This window comes from Chiloscyllium plagiosum, unplaced genomic scaffold, assembly GCF_037043375.1.
Source record: "Chiloscyllium plagiosum isolate Xiang-an unplaced genomic scaffold, Cpla_swu_hap1 HiC_scaffold_31, whole genome shotgun sequence".
Classification (NCBI taxonomy): domain Eukaryota; kingdom Metazoa; phylum Chordata; class Chondrichthyes; order Orectolobiformes; family Hemiscylliidae; genus Chiloscyllium; species Chiloscyllium plagiosum.
In genome coordinates this window covers 13,515,206-13,532,449 of record NW_028270169.1, presented here as the reverse complement: position 1 = coordinate 13,532,449, position 17,244 = coordinate 13,515,206, and the positions used below count along the sequence as shown (strand labels likewise).

The 17,244-nt window shown below is 44.5% G+C and overlaps 1 protein-coding gene across 19 annotated transcripts in view; it reads left to right on the top strand.

Moving 5' to 3' along the window:
* The window catches only part of msi2b (musashi RNA-binding protein 2b), a 591,732-nt gene that overhangs the window by 408,416 nt on the left and 166,072 nt on the right, over window positions 1-17,244 (top strand). For 18 of the 19 annotated variants that reach the window (XM_087977257.1, XM_043718227.2, XM_087977258.1 and 15 more), the window contains exon 10: window positions 3,433-3,507. In XM_087977257.1, the coding sequence (XP_087833383.1) occupies window positions 3,433-3,507 (75 nt within the window). Of the gene's footprint in view, window positions 1-3,432; window positions 3,508-13,286; window positions 15,663-17,244 lie in introns of those variants that run through there. The other variant, XM_043718242.2, reaches the window with a different exon arrangement.

Here is a 17,244-nt window from a genome sequence, read left to right as displayed (position 1 = left end):
CACCGTCTCCATTGCAGCTTTGTTTTTAATATCCTATCCATCAGGTCCAGGGGATTTATGAATCTTTATCCCCATTAGTTGCCCTCGCACTTTTTCTCTAGAGACAGTTATTGCATTTAACTACTCTCCTCCTTTTGCCCCTTGAGTGTTTAATAATTTTGAGATTCTATTGGCGTCTTCCCCTGTGAAGACTGATGCAAAGTATTGATTTGACTCCTTGCCTTTTCCTGGTTTCCCAATATTATTTCCCCAGCCTCATTCTCACCCTATGTTCACTTTGGCTTCTTTCTTCCTTTTATTGAAATTTTTAAAAAGCTCTTACTATCAATCTTAATATTACTTGCGAGTTTACTTTCACAGTTTAGTTTCCCCCTCTTCATTTTTTATTTGGCTGTCTTTTGTTGGGTTTTAAAATTTTCCTAATCTGCCTGCTGCTACGTTGTATGTTTGCTCCTATTTCTAAGGGATTTTTGACTGTGACATCCTGCAACATTACACATCCCCAGAGTTAGTTGACCGAAATCACATGTCATCTTAGAAATGATGGATTTAATTCATGTCCAAATGATTTTGTACCCTCTCAGCAAAACAAAATCAAAATCCATCCTTATTTTAAAAATCCAAATTCCAAAAATCATGAGTCGAGAGTGTGTGTTGCTGGAAAAGCACGGCCGGTCAGGCAGCATCCGAGGAGCAGGAGAATTGATGTTTCGGGCAAAAGATCTTCATCATTCCTGACGCTACCTGACCTGCTGTGCTTTTCCAGCTCCACACTTTCGACTCTGATCGCCAGTATCTGCAGTTCTCACTTTCTCGAAAGATCATGAGATTATGATGTTTATCACAGTGGTGTTGGTTTGGGTGGTACCACACCTGGGATTCTGCGGAGGCATGATGGTATTGGCAAAACTGATTCCTCACTTAAGCAAGGGAGGAGATTGTTGGGGGCCCAGGTGGAGATATTTAATACTTCGCTAGCCACAGGTGAAGTGCCAGAAGACGGGAGGATAGCTAATGTGGTTCCTTTTTTCAAGAAAGGCAGCAGGTATAGGCCAGGTAATTACAGACCAGTTAGTCTGACAGCCATGGTCAAGAAATCATTGGACAAAGTTTTGAAGGACAGGATTAATCAATACTTGAAAAGGCAGAGATTGATCGGGGTAGCCAGCACAGACTTGTTAGAGGGAGAGTCTTTCTGACTAATTTAATTGAGTGTTTTGAAAAGGTGACTAAATATATTGATGAGAGTAGTGCAGTTGATGTAGTTCATGTGGACTTCAGTAAGGCCTCTGGCAGGGTTCAACGTGGGAGGCTGATCCAAAACGTAAGAGCCCATGGATTCCAAGGCAAGTGGTTAACTGGATCCAAAGTTGGCTTGCAAAGAGAAGGCTGAGGGTGATGGTGGAGGGTTGTTTTCACAATTGGAAGCCTGCAACCAGTGGTGTACCACAGGGATCAATGCTGGGACCCTTGCTGTTTGCTATGTACATCAATGACTTGGAAGTGAATGTCGAATGTATAATTAGTAAGCTTGCAGATGACACAAAAATTGGTGGATGTTGTTGACAGATAGTCTTAGGCTATCACAAGGTTGATTTTGATTAGTTGATCAATTGGGTAGAGCAATGGCACTAATAAGTGTGAGGTGATGCATTTTGGGACATCTAATATGGAAGGATGCACACAATGAATGGCAGGTCCCTAGGGAGTACAAGTCCATTGATCCCTGAAGGTGTCAGCGCAGGTAGACAGGGTGGGAAAGCAGGCATACGGCTGCTTGCCTTCATTAGCCAGGGCATAAAATGTAAGAGCAAAGAAGCCTTGTTACAACTTTATAAAACATTAGTTAGGCCACAGATGGAATACTGTGTGCAGTTCAATCGCCTCACTGTCAGAAGGATGTGAATGCATTGGAGAAGGTGCAGAGGAGATTCACCAGGATGCTGTCTGGGATGAAAAGTTTCTGTTATGAGGAGAGACTGGTTAGGCTGGGTTTGTCATCCCTGGAGCAGAGAAGGCTGAAGGGGGGCAACCGATTGAGGGATACAAAATGATGAGAGGCATTGACAGAGTTAGGGATGGTGTGATCAGTCTAGAGGCTCACCAGGTTAGGGGAGAGGAAAATTGACCAAGATCCTTCTGCCCATCTCCGTTACTACCTGGTTGACATTTGCACTGGAAGCTGCTGCATGGGTTAGAGTTCAGGTCAGTTCAAGGTTAAGGAGCAAATGGGATAAGTGTAGTTGGTGTTTGTTGATCGACACAGATGTGATGGGCTGAAGGGCCTGTTTTCATGCTGTATGATTCTTTGACTCGATTATAGTGCTCAGCCGCTTTCCCTGTTGATTTGGTTCCTCAAGGTACCCCTTTATAACCAGCCACACTGCCTTGAGTTACCTGAGGGATTCTGTGCCTGAGGAGTGATCATTAGGTTGGGCTCCAGAGAGGTGCCAACAGTGACTGTACAAGGCATTAATGAGACCGCAGGGGGAGGACTGCGTGTAGTTTTGTTCCCTGTACTTGAGAAGAGAAGTAGTTGCATTGGAGGCAGTTCAAAGGAGGTTCACTGGATTGATCCCAGAGATGAGGGTTTTGTCCAAAGAGGAGAGATTGAGCAGTTTAGGCCGATACTGTCTGGAGTTTAGAAGAATGAGAGGAGATCTCATTGAGATATATGAGATGCTAATGGGGGTTCACAAAGTAGACATGGAGAGGATGTTTCTTCATGTGAGGCAATCTAGAATGAGAGGTGATAGTTTTAGGACAAGAGGTGGAAGATTTAAAACAGAGATGAGGATACGTCACTTCTCTCAAAATGTCGTGAATCTGTGCAAACCACTGCCCCAGAGTGTGGTGGATGCTGGGACATTGAGTACATTTAAGGAGAAGATGGACAGATTTTTTATCAGTAAGGGATTGTAGGGTGTTTGTGAACGTGCAGGAAAGTGGAGTTGAGACTGAGCTGAGATCACTCAGGATGGTATCAAATGGCGGAACAGGCCTGAGGGGCTGAATGGCCTACTCCTGCTCTTAGTTCTTAAGTTCTTATGACTACCAAGTATCTTCAAAAGAGGAGGGACAAGACATTCTTAAGATCAATATAAACGTCCTCTCTTCCCATTTACTTAACCTGTGCTTTTAGCTTATTTACATTTGCCTTGAAGTCAGCCTGTTACCATCAGCATTGGTGCACAGCTACAGAAGAGTATCCCCTCTGCAGACTGAATAAGTGAGGATTTGAATGAGGAATGAATCACTTTGAAATCGCCAAACAAGGAGGCAGCCGCTTGCTTCTATTCACTAAATAATTAGATGAACAGTGATGTTTGTGACATGATATCAAACTAAGATGCACGCATCAGTTAACAGCTGTTTCATCTAACCCGACATTTTCTTTCTCTCTCTCTTCCATTCTAAAATATTGTTTCAAAGGCTACCCAAACTTTGTCGCAACGTATGGCCGTGGATACCCTGGATTCGCACCCAGCTACAGCTACCAGTTCCCAGGTATGTAGACCCTTGATTGTAGGTTACAGCGGCTGCCTTAACTCTCTCAAACCCCCCCCCCCCCCCCCCAGTCACCGTGTTAGTGAGCGTGTAGCGTAAACCATGATGCTCCTGTCTGACTGGACACCACGGTTTTATCCCAGTTCCCTGTGAGAACCTCTGCTGGTTGTTTGTGAGTCGTTAGGTGGTGGAGTGTAGGAGTAGTTTGGGATGAAGTGCTGCATTTGGAAAGGAGGGTGGGTTGGCCGGTTGCGAAGCTATTGCTTAAATGTCGTAGATTCATTTTAAAGTTAGTTTTACCTTCACACCTCACCTTGCCCTTTGGTTTCACTCACCCTCTGCCAAATAACATTGCTGTCTAAGAGAGTAGGGCAAAATACTAATGCCTGTACCTGGAAATCCCAGTGATCCCTCGATCCTCAACACCTGCCCCCCCCCCCCCCCCCCCCCCCCCCGCCCCAACCAACTTTTCCCCAGGCTTCTCTCTTCTGTAATGGAGCCTGATCGCTGCTCAGTTCCTTTAAAAGCCTTGTTTCTGCCACCCTTGTGACCTTAAGAACTTGCCATCTGCAGAAAGACAGTGGCATATCCTCTTGTGAACATGTTAAATTTAATGGGGTGTTGGCACTGTAGGCAAATTTGGCATCACCTCCCCACCATCTCAACCAGTGTCTCTGAGACGCTAGTGATGATGGACCCAAACACAACCAAGTGGTTTGCCAAATTATCTCAATGGGCATCAGGGAAGAGTGAGCACATTACCAATGGCAACATCATCACACATAGGCCTGATCGTCACGAGCAGTGAAATTCCTTCTTTAAAAGTCCTTGAGAAGACCATCTTTTATTAATTATTCGTCCATGGAACGTAGGCTTGAACGGTTAGGCCAACATTTATTGCTCATCCCTAGCTCCCAGAGGGTTCACTTAAGAATCAATTACATTGATATGACCCTGGGAATCACCTGTAGACCAGTCAAGGTAAGGATAGCATTCCCTTCCCTAGGGGATATTAGTGAGCCAATTAGGTTTCTCCCCCCGAAAATCATTGTCACTTGATTCTTAATTCCAGATATTTATTGAATACAAATTCCACCAATTACCATGGCAGGATTTGAACTCAGGTCCCCAGAATATCACCAGGGTCTCTGGGTTAATTGCCTCGTGATAATACCACTAGGCATCACCTCCTCAAGGGAGTCTGTGACACACACCAAACATGAGTACATTGGCTGTCCAGTCGTGTTCTGAGTCTCCTTACTCTTTGTCCCCATACCTGAGGATTTAGCAAGTGCGTCCACGAGAAACAAAATTTCACTCCCAAGTTTGGGAATGCTGTTTCCATCCATTCACATTGTGCAGAAATTCTAATGGGTAGCGTAACACATTGACCATCAAAATCACCCACCATCATTGCTCAACACACTCAGGGTAGCCAGCTAACAACCATGGTCAGGTCAAGACAGCTCTGTACTTTAGACTTTTAGTTGCATTGTGTCTGTCTTCTGATAATGTGTTAGTTTGCAGTTCATGATTAAATGACTGTGTAGCACAGAGAGAGAGGGAGGGAGAGAGGTGCAGTCTGTTCATGTTTATCTGCAGTTTGTGAGCATTCCGATCTACCCCGGATGTTCCTTGCCTTTCTGAGGATCCAGCAGGGTGGGTAGCCCAGATTTATATTGTAATGAGCTGACCGAGCCATGTAACCACCAGTGGGGCATGGGAAGGAAAACAAAAGACAGACCTTTATCTGAAATCGAATTCGGCTTTACTGCCCAAATTCATACGTCGGTGAAGGGTGTTGTGTACTTTGGAGGATGATTATTCTGTCCCTAGCGAGGCATACTCGGAGAGAAATAGATGCCAAGCTCTCAAAATTATTAATGAGGTAGCATGCTATTCTGTGAAATTACACTTTAGAAAGTCAATCAGGTCAGCAATGAGGTCACTCAGACTATCCATTCAATTGGATGATGTTATCCAGCTATAACTGGATCTAAAATTCATTAACTTCTGACTCTTACGATGACTAAAGTTGTTCGTTTCTAAGCTTCAGTCATCATAACCTTCCCTTTCATAAAGTTCCTCTGAGTCTGCATGGCATTAATAGGAAGGGCTAAGTAAAATACGTCTTTTAATTCACTCATGGGGATATGGGAGTCGCTGACTAGGCCGAAGTTTCTCATCCATCTCTAGCTGTCCTTGAGAAAGGCAAGTATTAGGCTGTGGCTCTGGTAGATGTCGTGAGGGCCAACTTCATGTCCTCAATTTCTGGGTCGGCTTACCCCACTGGCCATTCACTTGACAGTTCTTGACGGCACGCGGTGGTTGGTTGCGTCTTTAACAGAGTGCCACCACTGAGAGGTCAGCTCATGTTGATACAATCAACATGATTGTCAACATACCTAGCCGGCCAGGTATAGCTGGGGCTAGTGAAATCTGTGGCATTGCTGTGCGATCACCTGGACTGAACTGTCTGTCCTCTGCAGAAATGCTGGGTAGATATGATGGTGTTGAGACACTCGGGAGCTGTGGAGATTATAATTGGCTGACCCCTTTCCATAATATTCAGAAGGTTTCCCTTTGACCTTTAGCACCCACAGGGCCTTTTATAGGTTCTGGCATTCTCATTCTCATCGTGCAGAAAGCCAACACCAGCTAACATTAGCCGTTTAAATGCTTGGGACATTTGACTGCAAAACGACTGTTCTACTAGAGTTTAGTTGTTGCTAACACTTTGGAGTTTAGCAGAATGAAAGGTGATCCCATTGAAAGATGTCATATACTGAAATGAGGGGGTTGGTTGGTTAACTCAGATGCAGAGTGACACCAATATTGCAGGTTCAACTTTCACACCTTATGAGGTTACAATGAAAGTCTCTCTTTCTCAACCTCTTCCTCCTCACCTTAGGCGTGGTGACTCTCAGGATAAACCACCATCTGTCGTGTCTCTCTCTCTCTCTCTCTTTAATGAGACAGCAGCCCCATGATCTGGTAGGACTTTGGCAACTTTGCCTTTAGTCTAAGGAGACTCAAAAGGGGAGGCTGAAGGTGGTTCCCTTCTGGGAATTTCAACATTCAGGAGGAACAGTTTAAAAAAAAGAGGCATCCTACTTCAGATGAAGATGAAGTGGAAATCACCTTTCTCAGAGTTCAGAATTCTCTTCTCCAGAGAGCTGTGGAGGCAGGGCCATGTTATTGCTGAGTTAGACAGGTTTTTCATTGACAAGAGAGGCTAGAGTTAAGGGAGACCAATCAGTAAAATGGAGTCAAGGCCTCAGTCTGATCAGCCATGACCTTATAGGGGGGAAGCTGGACCCAATGGTCTCCAGCTGCTCCTATTTTCATGTCCTCATTGGTACATCCAGATATTTTCTGATGGACCTGTTGCGAGAGGTTATGACACACTTCTGGAGTAGATGGGACTTGAACCGAGGCCTCCTGTCCTAGAGGTAAGGATGCTCCACTGTGCCACAAGAGCCCATCTATCATTGCATCCTGAATATTTCCTAATCCATGTGTGAGGCCTTGCTGCTACATACCTCTGGATCAGGTGGGACTGGAACCCAATCCTCCTGACTCACTACCACAGTGACACAAGTGCCAGTCCATTGATGTATCCAGGCGAGTTGAGAATAAGGTTATTCAGGTGTCCACCAATCCTCTACCAAGGAGGTGAAGTGTAGTCTTAATGAAGTCACTCCCAGTAGGTTCATTAGTACTTGATGCTGAGATGGATGCAGTAGCCTCCTACTTGCAGAGGCGGTAAATCCAGTGTAATCAGAGACACTCCAATCGGAGGGAGCTGAACGACCTCCCTTCAGTCCAAAGCCCAGTGTTTGTGTTTTTGTGCGTAGGTCCCAGGAAAAGCCACCTATGGTTCTGTGCCTGGGAATCTCCCAGAACACTGCTCATGGTGTGATCTGTGAGTGTCGAGCTGTGAGCTGTGATTGGCACTCTCATGCAAGAAAAATGCCTCTATAAACGGCAGAAAAAAACAGATACATCTCCTTAAGGGTTTCAGCACTCAGTTGGATCACCTGTGTACTCCAACTAGGAACTGAACACGAGACAACTGTTAATACAATGCAAGGGGGCAATACTCAATGCTGTGTGATAATGATGGTTCTGATGTATAGCATTATAGAGTCTTAGAGATCAACAGCACAGAAAAAGGCTGTTCGGCCCATTGCACCAGCACCTGTCAAAAACAGTGACCTAACTTTTCTAATCCCATTTTCCCATATGAAGGGGAAACATTGATAGGGACCCACTTGTTTACACAAATGATCATTTCAATTAAGTAAATGAATCAACTGAAATATTAATATCTATCATAATTCCATCGTATAGGTGAATAATGTTGCCTTATTCCACTGTATAGAGTGTATGGCTGTCTAACCATTCTGTCTGGCCCTGGTGATAACCATACCTGATGTCAATTGTGAGGTATAACTCTCAATTTCAGGCCAGTTTCTGTCAGTACATCAAATAATCTGGGATTGCTAAACCTCCCTTGGTTTGTTCTCTGTTGATTCTCTTGTACCTGACTTTGATAAAATCACAGGATGGTTATATTGCAAAAGAGTGATTATCTCCTCTTCCCTGTCAAAAACCAGAGTTGAAATGTATTCTTCCACATTTTCAGGTAGGCTCCAGATCTCAATTACCTGCTGCTTCAAACTCAACGTTTTTCCCAGGTCACCTTTTGGTTCTTTAGCCAATCTGTGCCCGAGTGTTCTCGAATCATCTGTCATTAGGAAAGGTTGTCTCTGCCTGGGTCAGGGTACCACAACCAGGGGTCTGTGTGGAGCAGGGGAGGGGGGGGGGGTATGAGGGGACATCGTGCTCTGGTCTGGGGTTGGAGGCCTGGGGTCAGGAGTCGCACCAAGACCTGGTCATTTCAATTCATAGGGGAGAAAGTGAGGTCTGCAGATGCTGGAGATCAAAGTTGAAACTTTATTGCTGGAACAGCACAGCAGGTCAGGCAGCATCCAGGGAACAGGAGATTCGACGTTTCGGGCACAGTCCTGAAGAAGGGCCTGTGCCCGAAACGTCGAATCTCCTGTTCCCTGGATGCTGCCTGACCTGCTGTGCTGTTCCAGCAATAAAGTTTCAACATTTCAATTCATAGCCCTGGTCTAGACCTCCCATGGTTTTGAGAGACATCAACCCCAAGAAAAACCACCCCAACCTTCCCTAATTTATCTTTGGAACTGAAGTCCCTCTTCCCTGCATTGCAGAATACAGTCACAGAGTAGTACAGCACAGAAATAGACGCTTTGGACCAACATTCTGGATCAGTGGTGCTGGAAGAGCACAGCAGTTCAGGCAGCATCCGAGGACAGGCAAAATCGACGTTTCGGGCAAAAGCCCTTCATCAGGAATAAAGGCAGAGAGCCTGAAGCGTGGAGAGATAAGCTAGAGGAGGGTGGGGGTGGGGAGAGAGTAGCATAGAGTACAATAGGTCAGTGGGGAAGGAGATGAAGGTGATAGGTCAGGGAGGAGAGGGTGGAGTGGATAGGTGGAAAAGGAGCTGGGCAGGTCGGACAAGTCCGGACAAGTCAGGGGATCGAGTTGCTGGAGGTTAGAAACTAGGATGAGGTGGGGGAAGGGGAAATGAGGAAACTGTTGAAATCCACATTGATGCCCTGGGGTTGAAGTGTTCCGAGGCGGAAGATGAGGCGTTCTTCCTCCAGGCATCTGGTGGTGAGGGAGCGGCGGTGGAGGAGGCCCAGCACCTCCATAGCTTTGGACCAACACATCCACGCTGACCAAGATTCTCAAACTAAACTAGTCCCACTTTCCTGCATTTGGCCCATATCCCTTCAAACCAATTTCCAACTCATACCCATCCAGATGCCTTTTAAATGTAAATTGTAGCATCTCTACCACTTCCTCTGGCAGCTCGTTCCTTATTCTTTCCATAGTCTGTGTGAAAACGTTTCCCCTCAGGTCCCTTTTAAATATTTCTCCTCTCATCTTAAACTTATGCCCTCTAGTTTTAAACTCCCCTACCCCAGGGAAAAGACCTTTGCTAGTCACCTTATCTATGCCCCTCATGATTTTGTAAGCCTCTATAATGTCACCCTTCGACCTCAGACACCCTGATGGGGTTAATGAGTCTGCATCTTGGTGAAGGTCTGCACGTTATAGAATATTAAAACACCCTGTTGCTTAATCCAACTCTCTCACATAGTTGTGATCCCTGACTCTAGCCCATGTGCTGATATATCCTGTTGACTTGGATATGGATTAAAGACACATTTCTGGAGGCCAATGGACCCCGTTGCCCCTGGAAGCTAGGCATGTTCCCCAGTCCCCCTCCCAAAACTACCCTCCTCCAATCCTACGATCCTTTGTCCCTGTAAACAAGGCTGTCCACCTACCATGGGGCCTTCCAGAAATCCAACCCAGACGTTCCAAAGATCGCCAGTCACAGTCAGAGAGAGCTACTCAATGAAGATCACTTTCTGACAAATGACATTGTTTACCAACTTCTTTTGAACGAGATAGTCATGTTGGGACACGAGGAATTTAAGGACCAAAGGGTTGTCTGAGCAAACTGCTCTGTACTGACGGTAATTGTCATAGAGTCATACAGCACCGAAACAGACCCTTTGCTCTAACCATCTGTGCCAACCATAGTCCCCACCTGCCTGCGCGTTATCCATATCCTTCCAAACCTTTCCTATTCATGTACTTATCCAAATGACTGTTAAACATTGTAACTGCTCCCTCATCCACACTTCCTCTGGAAGCCCATTCCTCATGTACGGACCACTCTTCTTATAAAAAAAGTTGCCCTTCATGTCTTTTTAAAATCTTTCTCCTCTAATCTTAAAAATATGCCCCCAGGTCTTGAACTCCCCCACCACGGAAAGGATACCTGCCATTCACCTTATCTATAACCCTGATGATTTTTAAAAATTCTATAAGGCCATCCCTCAGCCTCGTGTCCACCTGCTTCTCTCTCCATCTGACCCTGTCAGCATATCCCTCTGATCCTTTCTTCCACATATTTATGTTCAGTTTTCCCTTTAAATGTGTCTGTTCTAATTGCCGCAGCCACTCACTTTTGGGAATGAGTCTCACTACACTCCAGGTGAAAGGATTTTCTCTGAGTTACCCACTGTATTTGTTAGTAATTGTCTTGTATTTATGAATCTAAGTTTTGGATCAGGGTAAGATTTGACAGTATTGAGCATCAAGGAATGTGCCGAAAGCAGAGCAGACTTCCTGTTTATTTTAGTTTTGCTTCCAGGACTGATGTTTGATACACTGATATCCATGTTAAATTAGGCAACTTTCAGAAATTTTACAGTAAATCTATAAAACATACAGTAGTTTCCATCTTTCCCTGTCTAGATGCCAATCGCTCCCCACTAGGGGCAGTGTAAGAACCCAGCTCTTTTTCAGATTTTTAAAAATAATCTAGAATCCTGAGAGTGCAGTATCAGGCAATTTGACCCATCGAGTCCACACTGACCCAGGGAGAACATACAAACTGCACACAGACAGTCACCCGAGGCTGGAATTGAACCCAGGTCCCTGACGCTGTGAGGTAGCAGTGCTAACCACTTAACCACTGTGCTGCTCCAGATGTATTCTGAAGCTCCTTTGGAGCAAGTGGGACTTGAACCCAGGCCTCCTTGGCTCAGAACGTGGGACACTACTAATGCACCACAGTACCGTTCCTTCCCCCCCTACCCAGTGCTTTTCTGATTAATAAACCAATCAATTTTTGGTGAATCACGCAGTTTACAGATTATGATAAGCACTGTTCAACAGGGGCAGTGTACTAATAAGAAGCATCTGATAAAGAGAGGGGCTAATGGTGTTGGAAGGAAAAGATGTCTCACTCTTGCTCTGTGCTTATGCCCACCTCTCTCACTAAAGGCATCGCGGGCAGAGGGTTAGATAGGGCAGACAGATAGAGCCTTTATCCTCAGATGGTGATGGCTAGCAAGAGGGGATATAGCTTTAAATTGAGGGGTGATAGATATAGGACAGATGTCAGAGGTAGATTCTTTACTCCGAGAGTAGTAGGGGTGTGGAACACACTGCCTGCAACAGTAGTGGACTCACCAACTTTAAGGGCATTTAAATGGTCATTGGATAGACATGTGCTTGACAATGGAATAGTGTAGGTTAGATGGGCTTCAGATTGGTTTCACAGGTTGGCACAACATCAAGGGCCGAAGGGCCTGTACTGCACTGTAATGTTCTATGTTCGATGTTTGTTTAATTTTGAAAAAAGCCTACTAATGAACCACTCAATGAAACAAATGACAATGCAAGCACTGCCGACCAGGAGCTGCCGACCCCTCAGAAGCCAGCTCTTTTATTGAAAGACCCATCACCCAATTAATTTATTAAACAACTCAACTAGTAACAATCAACAAGTACTGTCCACTGACAACAGTCAAAAAGATGGAGAACACAAAGGACGGATTAAATCACAATAATTCACTCCAGCCCTCACAATGCCCAGCTCTCTCCTGGTTAACACTGCTGCCTCACAGCGCCACAGACTCAGGTTCAAGTCTACCCTTGGGCTGTGTGGAGTTTGCACATTGCTCCCTGTGTTTGTGAGTGTTTTCCCCGGGTGCTCCTGTGTCCTCGCACTGTCCAGAGATGTGCAGGCTTGGTGGAGTGGCCGTACTAAATTGCCCAGTGTGTCCAGGGATGTGCGGGCTTGGTGGATCATTCAGGGAAATGTGGGGTTACAGGGACAGGGTAGGATGCTCTTCAGAGGGGTCGGTGTGGACTCGATGGGCCGAATGGCCTGCTTCCACACTGATAAATGCCGACAGCTGAGCTCTTACAAACGTCCAGGGAGCAACACCTGCTCTGTAGATCTGGAGCTGCTCCTTTTTTACCTTAAAGGGGACATGCATTTCTAACTCTGACAGGTGATGTGGTCGGGGGGGGGTGCAGAGAGTGTGAAATGGCCGCAAGGTGCACTCTGAGTGCTTTGATGGTTAGCTCTCCATGCTGTCAGTCAGCCGTGTGGAAGCAGCCAGGGCCCTGGGAGCGGGTGACTCAGGCATCACCCAGAGAGCTGTTTGACATCACTGAAGAGAAGATGAATATAGTGAGGTTTTCCACTGCTATTTATAGCTCAGTAACAGGCGGAGGCAGAGTCTAAAAATAAAAAACTTCTCCACGTAAGATTTTATTGTCTCAAGTGCAGGCTATTTTTGGGTCCGCTGCCGCATTTGAATTAAATAAAATGAAGTGGAGAAGCTTTGGGTGTGAGAGAAAGGTGGGTAATGTACAGGGGAAGGAATGACTTCCCTGCCAGTGTTTAAATTCCCCTTCGTCACTGTCCCACCATGTCCTTACAGACGCATTCTGATGAATGGCTTTGTGCATACGCCCTGCTAATACATTGTGTCTTACTAAAACAGTGCAGTTGTGGGCAAATGTCAGCCTGCCTCTAAGGTTCAGTGAAAACAAAGTGGCTGGTACTTTGTACACGGTAATGTTACAGCAAGGCCAGTACTAGCAATATTCATTCAGCATGTGTGAGCTAACCAGGAAACATCTCGCCTTCTCTTCCCTTATTGGCTGTATTTCTTTTTGTTTCTCGCCTGTCGAAATAAACGTGCCTCGTGTATATTTTGGATATTTGTGCATAGTTCCTAATTACATTACAAGTGATCATCCACCCCTGATTTACTTATACTTTTTTTAATTTAATTGCAATTTCTTGGGTTCTTTTAATCCCTTTGGGGTATCGCTCCATTAATTTCTTTTCTTATTTCACTTTTCAGACTGTTTCCAGATTTCACAAGATATTATTTTTATCAACTAAATTATTTTTCCTCTTGCAAATTAGCAAGGTCTCCTGCAGTGTTCATGAAAGCCTGAATGGCTAGCTGTGATTAACTGTTGGCTTTCGCTGTAATTATCTCTAATAATAACTGCCTGGGCCCAACACCTCTTTTATATATAAATATATATAATACTTTATATATTTTTAATTATTTTTTAAGACACATTCCATGGGCTGTCTGCCATTTCGCTTCCTGCATGATTTAGTTGCTTGTAATTTAAATGCTTGCTTTGATTTTTTTTGCTGTATTGTATATAAACATTTGCTGTTAAATGTCACTTCCTTGATTCTATAAACTGTGGATGGCACAGTCTATCTTTACAGTCACTAAATAGCTCCTCCCCCCTTCTCACAAGGTTTCAGTTTTAAAAAGAAACGTTCTTATTTTTAATGGTCCCTGAAGTAAAAAATAATGAAAAATATAATAGCGGGCAGCTATGAATCTGCTGCGCTATCATCTTCTGGGATTTGTTTTTATTAAGTGAGTGGTTGTCACAACAACTTATCGTTAAATAGCGCCTGTGACATCCCAAAATGCTTCATACCAGCGTCCTCAAACACATTTTGACGCATAATATATTTTAGGACAGGTAGCTTGGTCGAAGGTTAGATTTTCACTAACGAGCACCCAGCGGTTGGAGGCCTGGGGATGGAGTCCGTCTTTCTAAACTTGGGAAGGAAAATATTTTTCTTAAACCTGTTACCACACACCTCTACGGCAATGGGTCCTGAACCAAAATCCCCTGGCCCAGAGCTAGGGACACTACCACCTTGCCACGTGAACCTTAAACGCTGCTAGTGTGTCACCAGTCTGAACTTTCTCATAATTGGCCTTTGGGGAAACCCTGGGTGACTCGATGTGAGGGCTTGGTCTTCTTCCCCAGAGTTAAAAATCACTCACTGGCTTATAGTCCAAAAGGTCTATTTGGAAATGCAAGCTTTCGGAGTGTTGCTCCTTCGTCAGGTAGCTAGCCCTAAAAGCTTGTACCTGCTGTTTGAGTTTTGACTTACTCCAACACTGGCACCTCCACATCATGTTCTCCTCCAGAATGATTGTGTCACAATGAGACCATAGTGTCCTCAGTGAGGGAGGGGGATTAACTTTAAAGCAGCTTCCCTCTTCTGCACCAAAGAGTGCACATTGAGTTTCGACTGCGAGGGCTTCCATTGCCCAATAACTTGCTGTTGCTTGTGGCCAAAATGCACTTGACAAATGAGCACTCTGACTGAGTGGCAGGATCTGTGTGGCACTGTGTCCTAATGTGCACTCATGACCCCAGAATTGGGAATAGGGAGGGGATTAGTGGAAGGAGGGGTTGTAAAACTCAGGTCCGTATCTCAGGGCTATGCCATAAGCTGCAGGGACTTTTAAAAGATTTAACAAAAAGCACTACATGAAAATTTGTGAGAAGTGTGTTGTGTGCTAGGGGTTTAAGTGTGTTTTTAAAAGGAGAAAGCTCCCTTTTCATGGCTTACCTAGGCTGCTTATTTAACCCCCATGAAAGCTGTTGACCAAACCCGAAAACAAAATGGCTGCCCTATAGGCATGTTGCTGTCATAACAACGTTGCCAATTTTAACAACCAATAGCAGGAGAACGTTATCTTTAAATGGTGCAGATGAACAATAAAGAAATTGTTAATAAAATAAAAATACAATTTTAAAAATTATCCATATTCTAATCAAAAATCCAATTATTTTGGTTAGTTTTTTTTATTTGTCATCCAAAGTTAAAGCTTTTGGGCCTACTTGCTGTTGAAGTACTCTCCACTCCAGGAGTCCAGCTGAAAAAGGCTGAATGAAGTCAGTCAGCTTATTTGATCTTTACTGATCTGTCCAGTCTGTACAAGCCAGTGAAAAGAAAGCTTTCTTAACTTCATTTTTTTGAAGGTCACTTAATTACTAAGTCACGGAATCCAAACAAGCTTAAATTATCACGTCACTCTGTTCCTGTTAATTAAACATGCTTGATGTAATTAATTGCATAGCCTGAAATAGTGTTGAAGTCACTGGCTTTCTATTCTGTAATATTTTTTTGTAATGTGAAGACACTGGTCTCTTTGTTACTTCTTATTCTGTGATAGCAGAACCTCGAATGCTGATTGTTGCTTAGTTTGAAAGTGTTTGCTTTTTTTTTTCTGTTGTGGATTAGAATGATCCCTTTTCTCACTGACCTGTAATCATAGCTCTTGTGTTCTGCTTTAAAATTTCTTTTTTTTTCCTTTTTTTTAAGAAGTATTTCGCTGTACCTAATTTAGACAGACAAATAAAGAGGAATTCCTTTGACAAATCTCATGCAGTATGTGTGTGCGCACTCTCCTCTCTTAACTGCAATTCCCATTTCTTGTTTGACCATTTAACAGACAGCAAACCTCTCCCCACCAAGCCTCAATTGGGCAGACAAGGGCGTAGTGCGATTCCATTCGCTACTTGTACCATTCTCGATAAAGGTGTCTTGGTTGATCTGAGTGTCTGTAGGCTAGCCACAGTGACAGAGTTGCAGAGGGGAGTGTTAAGAAGAAATAGACAGAGTTCCCTCTTTCCTATTGCGGTCTGGTGACCGTTTATGTATCTTCTCCCAGCTCCTCCAGCAGAAAAGAAAATACAGTCTCACGGTGACGCTGTACAAGGTTGAATAACTCGCTGGTACCTCCCGGCTGGGCCCACGTGGGAAAGACAGACAGTCGGGGCAAAATACCAGTGTACCATCTGATGGCCGCAAAATGACATCCCAACATGAGTACACACCGTCGGGGAAAGCCAGGGTCACAAGCAGACACACTCTCGTGCAAAAGTATTTTCTATCATCATCTCAGGACTGTGAGAGCCATAGAGATGGGTCTTCGCACCAAGACTGTGTGGTCATTAAATGGTCTTACGGCACACCAGCAGGGTGGGCGTGTGTGTGTAGTTTAAGGCTGCGCTCGCTCTGAGCTGTCCTTTCCAGTGATGCAACCGAAACAGAGGTGTGGGCCAGAGAGTCAGAGAGGTTTTCCCTTCCACGTCAACCCCTGCCCAAGATTGCAGAATTGAAAATGGGGCACCAAGCAAGGAGCCCAGCACGTTAATAGTCAGTACTTTAAAGATGATGGTGTTTTGTTTTGGCGAGCCACTGATTTTGTCGTTGTGCGGACATCAATTTGGCGCTGTCACACACTCTGATTCAGAGCGGCAGGTATCCCACACTGTCACTGAATTGCTTCTCTTGTGTGGGGGAGTGATATGGCTGTTAAATGGTTAAATTTGAGCAAATTACCAATATGCATCATTTTTCACGCTAAATTTGACCAAATTCATGCTGAATTTAAGCTTCATTTGAAGTTGAAATTTCATAGTTTATTTAATCACTAAACAAACACCCTCATCAAATCTTGCATGAATTTTTCTTGCATGAAATGACAATTGCTTTGTTTGGTAAGAGTACTACCCCGGTGTCTGTTTACATATTTGTGTTGGTGTGTCTTTTTGTGTTCTTCCTGTTTCTGCTGACTCTCCTGCCTTCTGATTTCCATACAATAGTCACACAGTGTAGACACCTACAGGCCGCTGTGTTCTCCCCGTGCAGGAGCATAGGGCCCTGCTGGTTCAACCTTTACCAGCACTTCATTGAGTTACAGGATTTACTGGTTTGCACCAAAAAGACAGTTTCTCTATTTGCATCCCAGCAGTTCAAAATTCTACTTTAATTGCACCCCTAGCATATGCAGATAAATAAAATACCACGGCTCAAAGTGTTTGCTCAAGCCTCATAGTATCAACAACTGTCAACTCTCTCACCCTTGACCCGCTGAGTAAAGTGGAGACTTCACACATTTACACAGGAGCAAACAGCGGGCAGGCTAGTAACAGAGCATTCACCTGGGCTATTGGGATTGCTAGCTGAAAATGTGTTGCTGG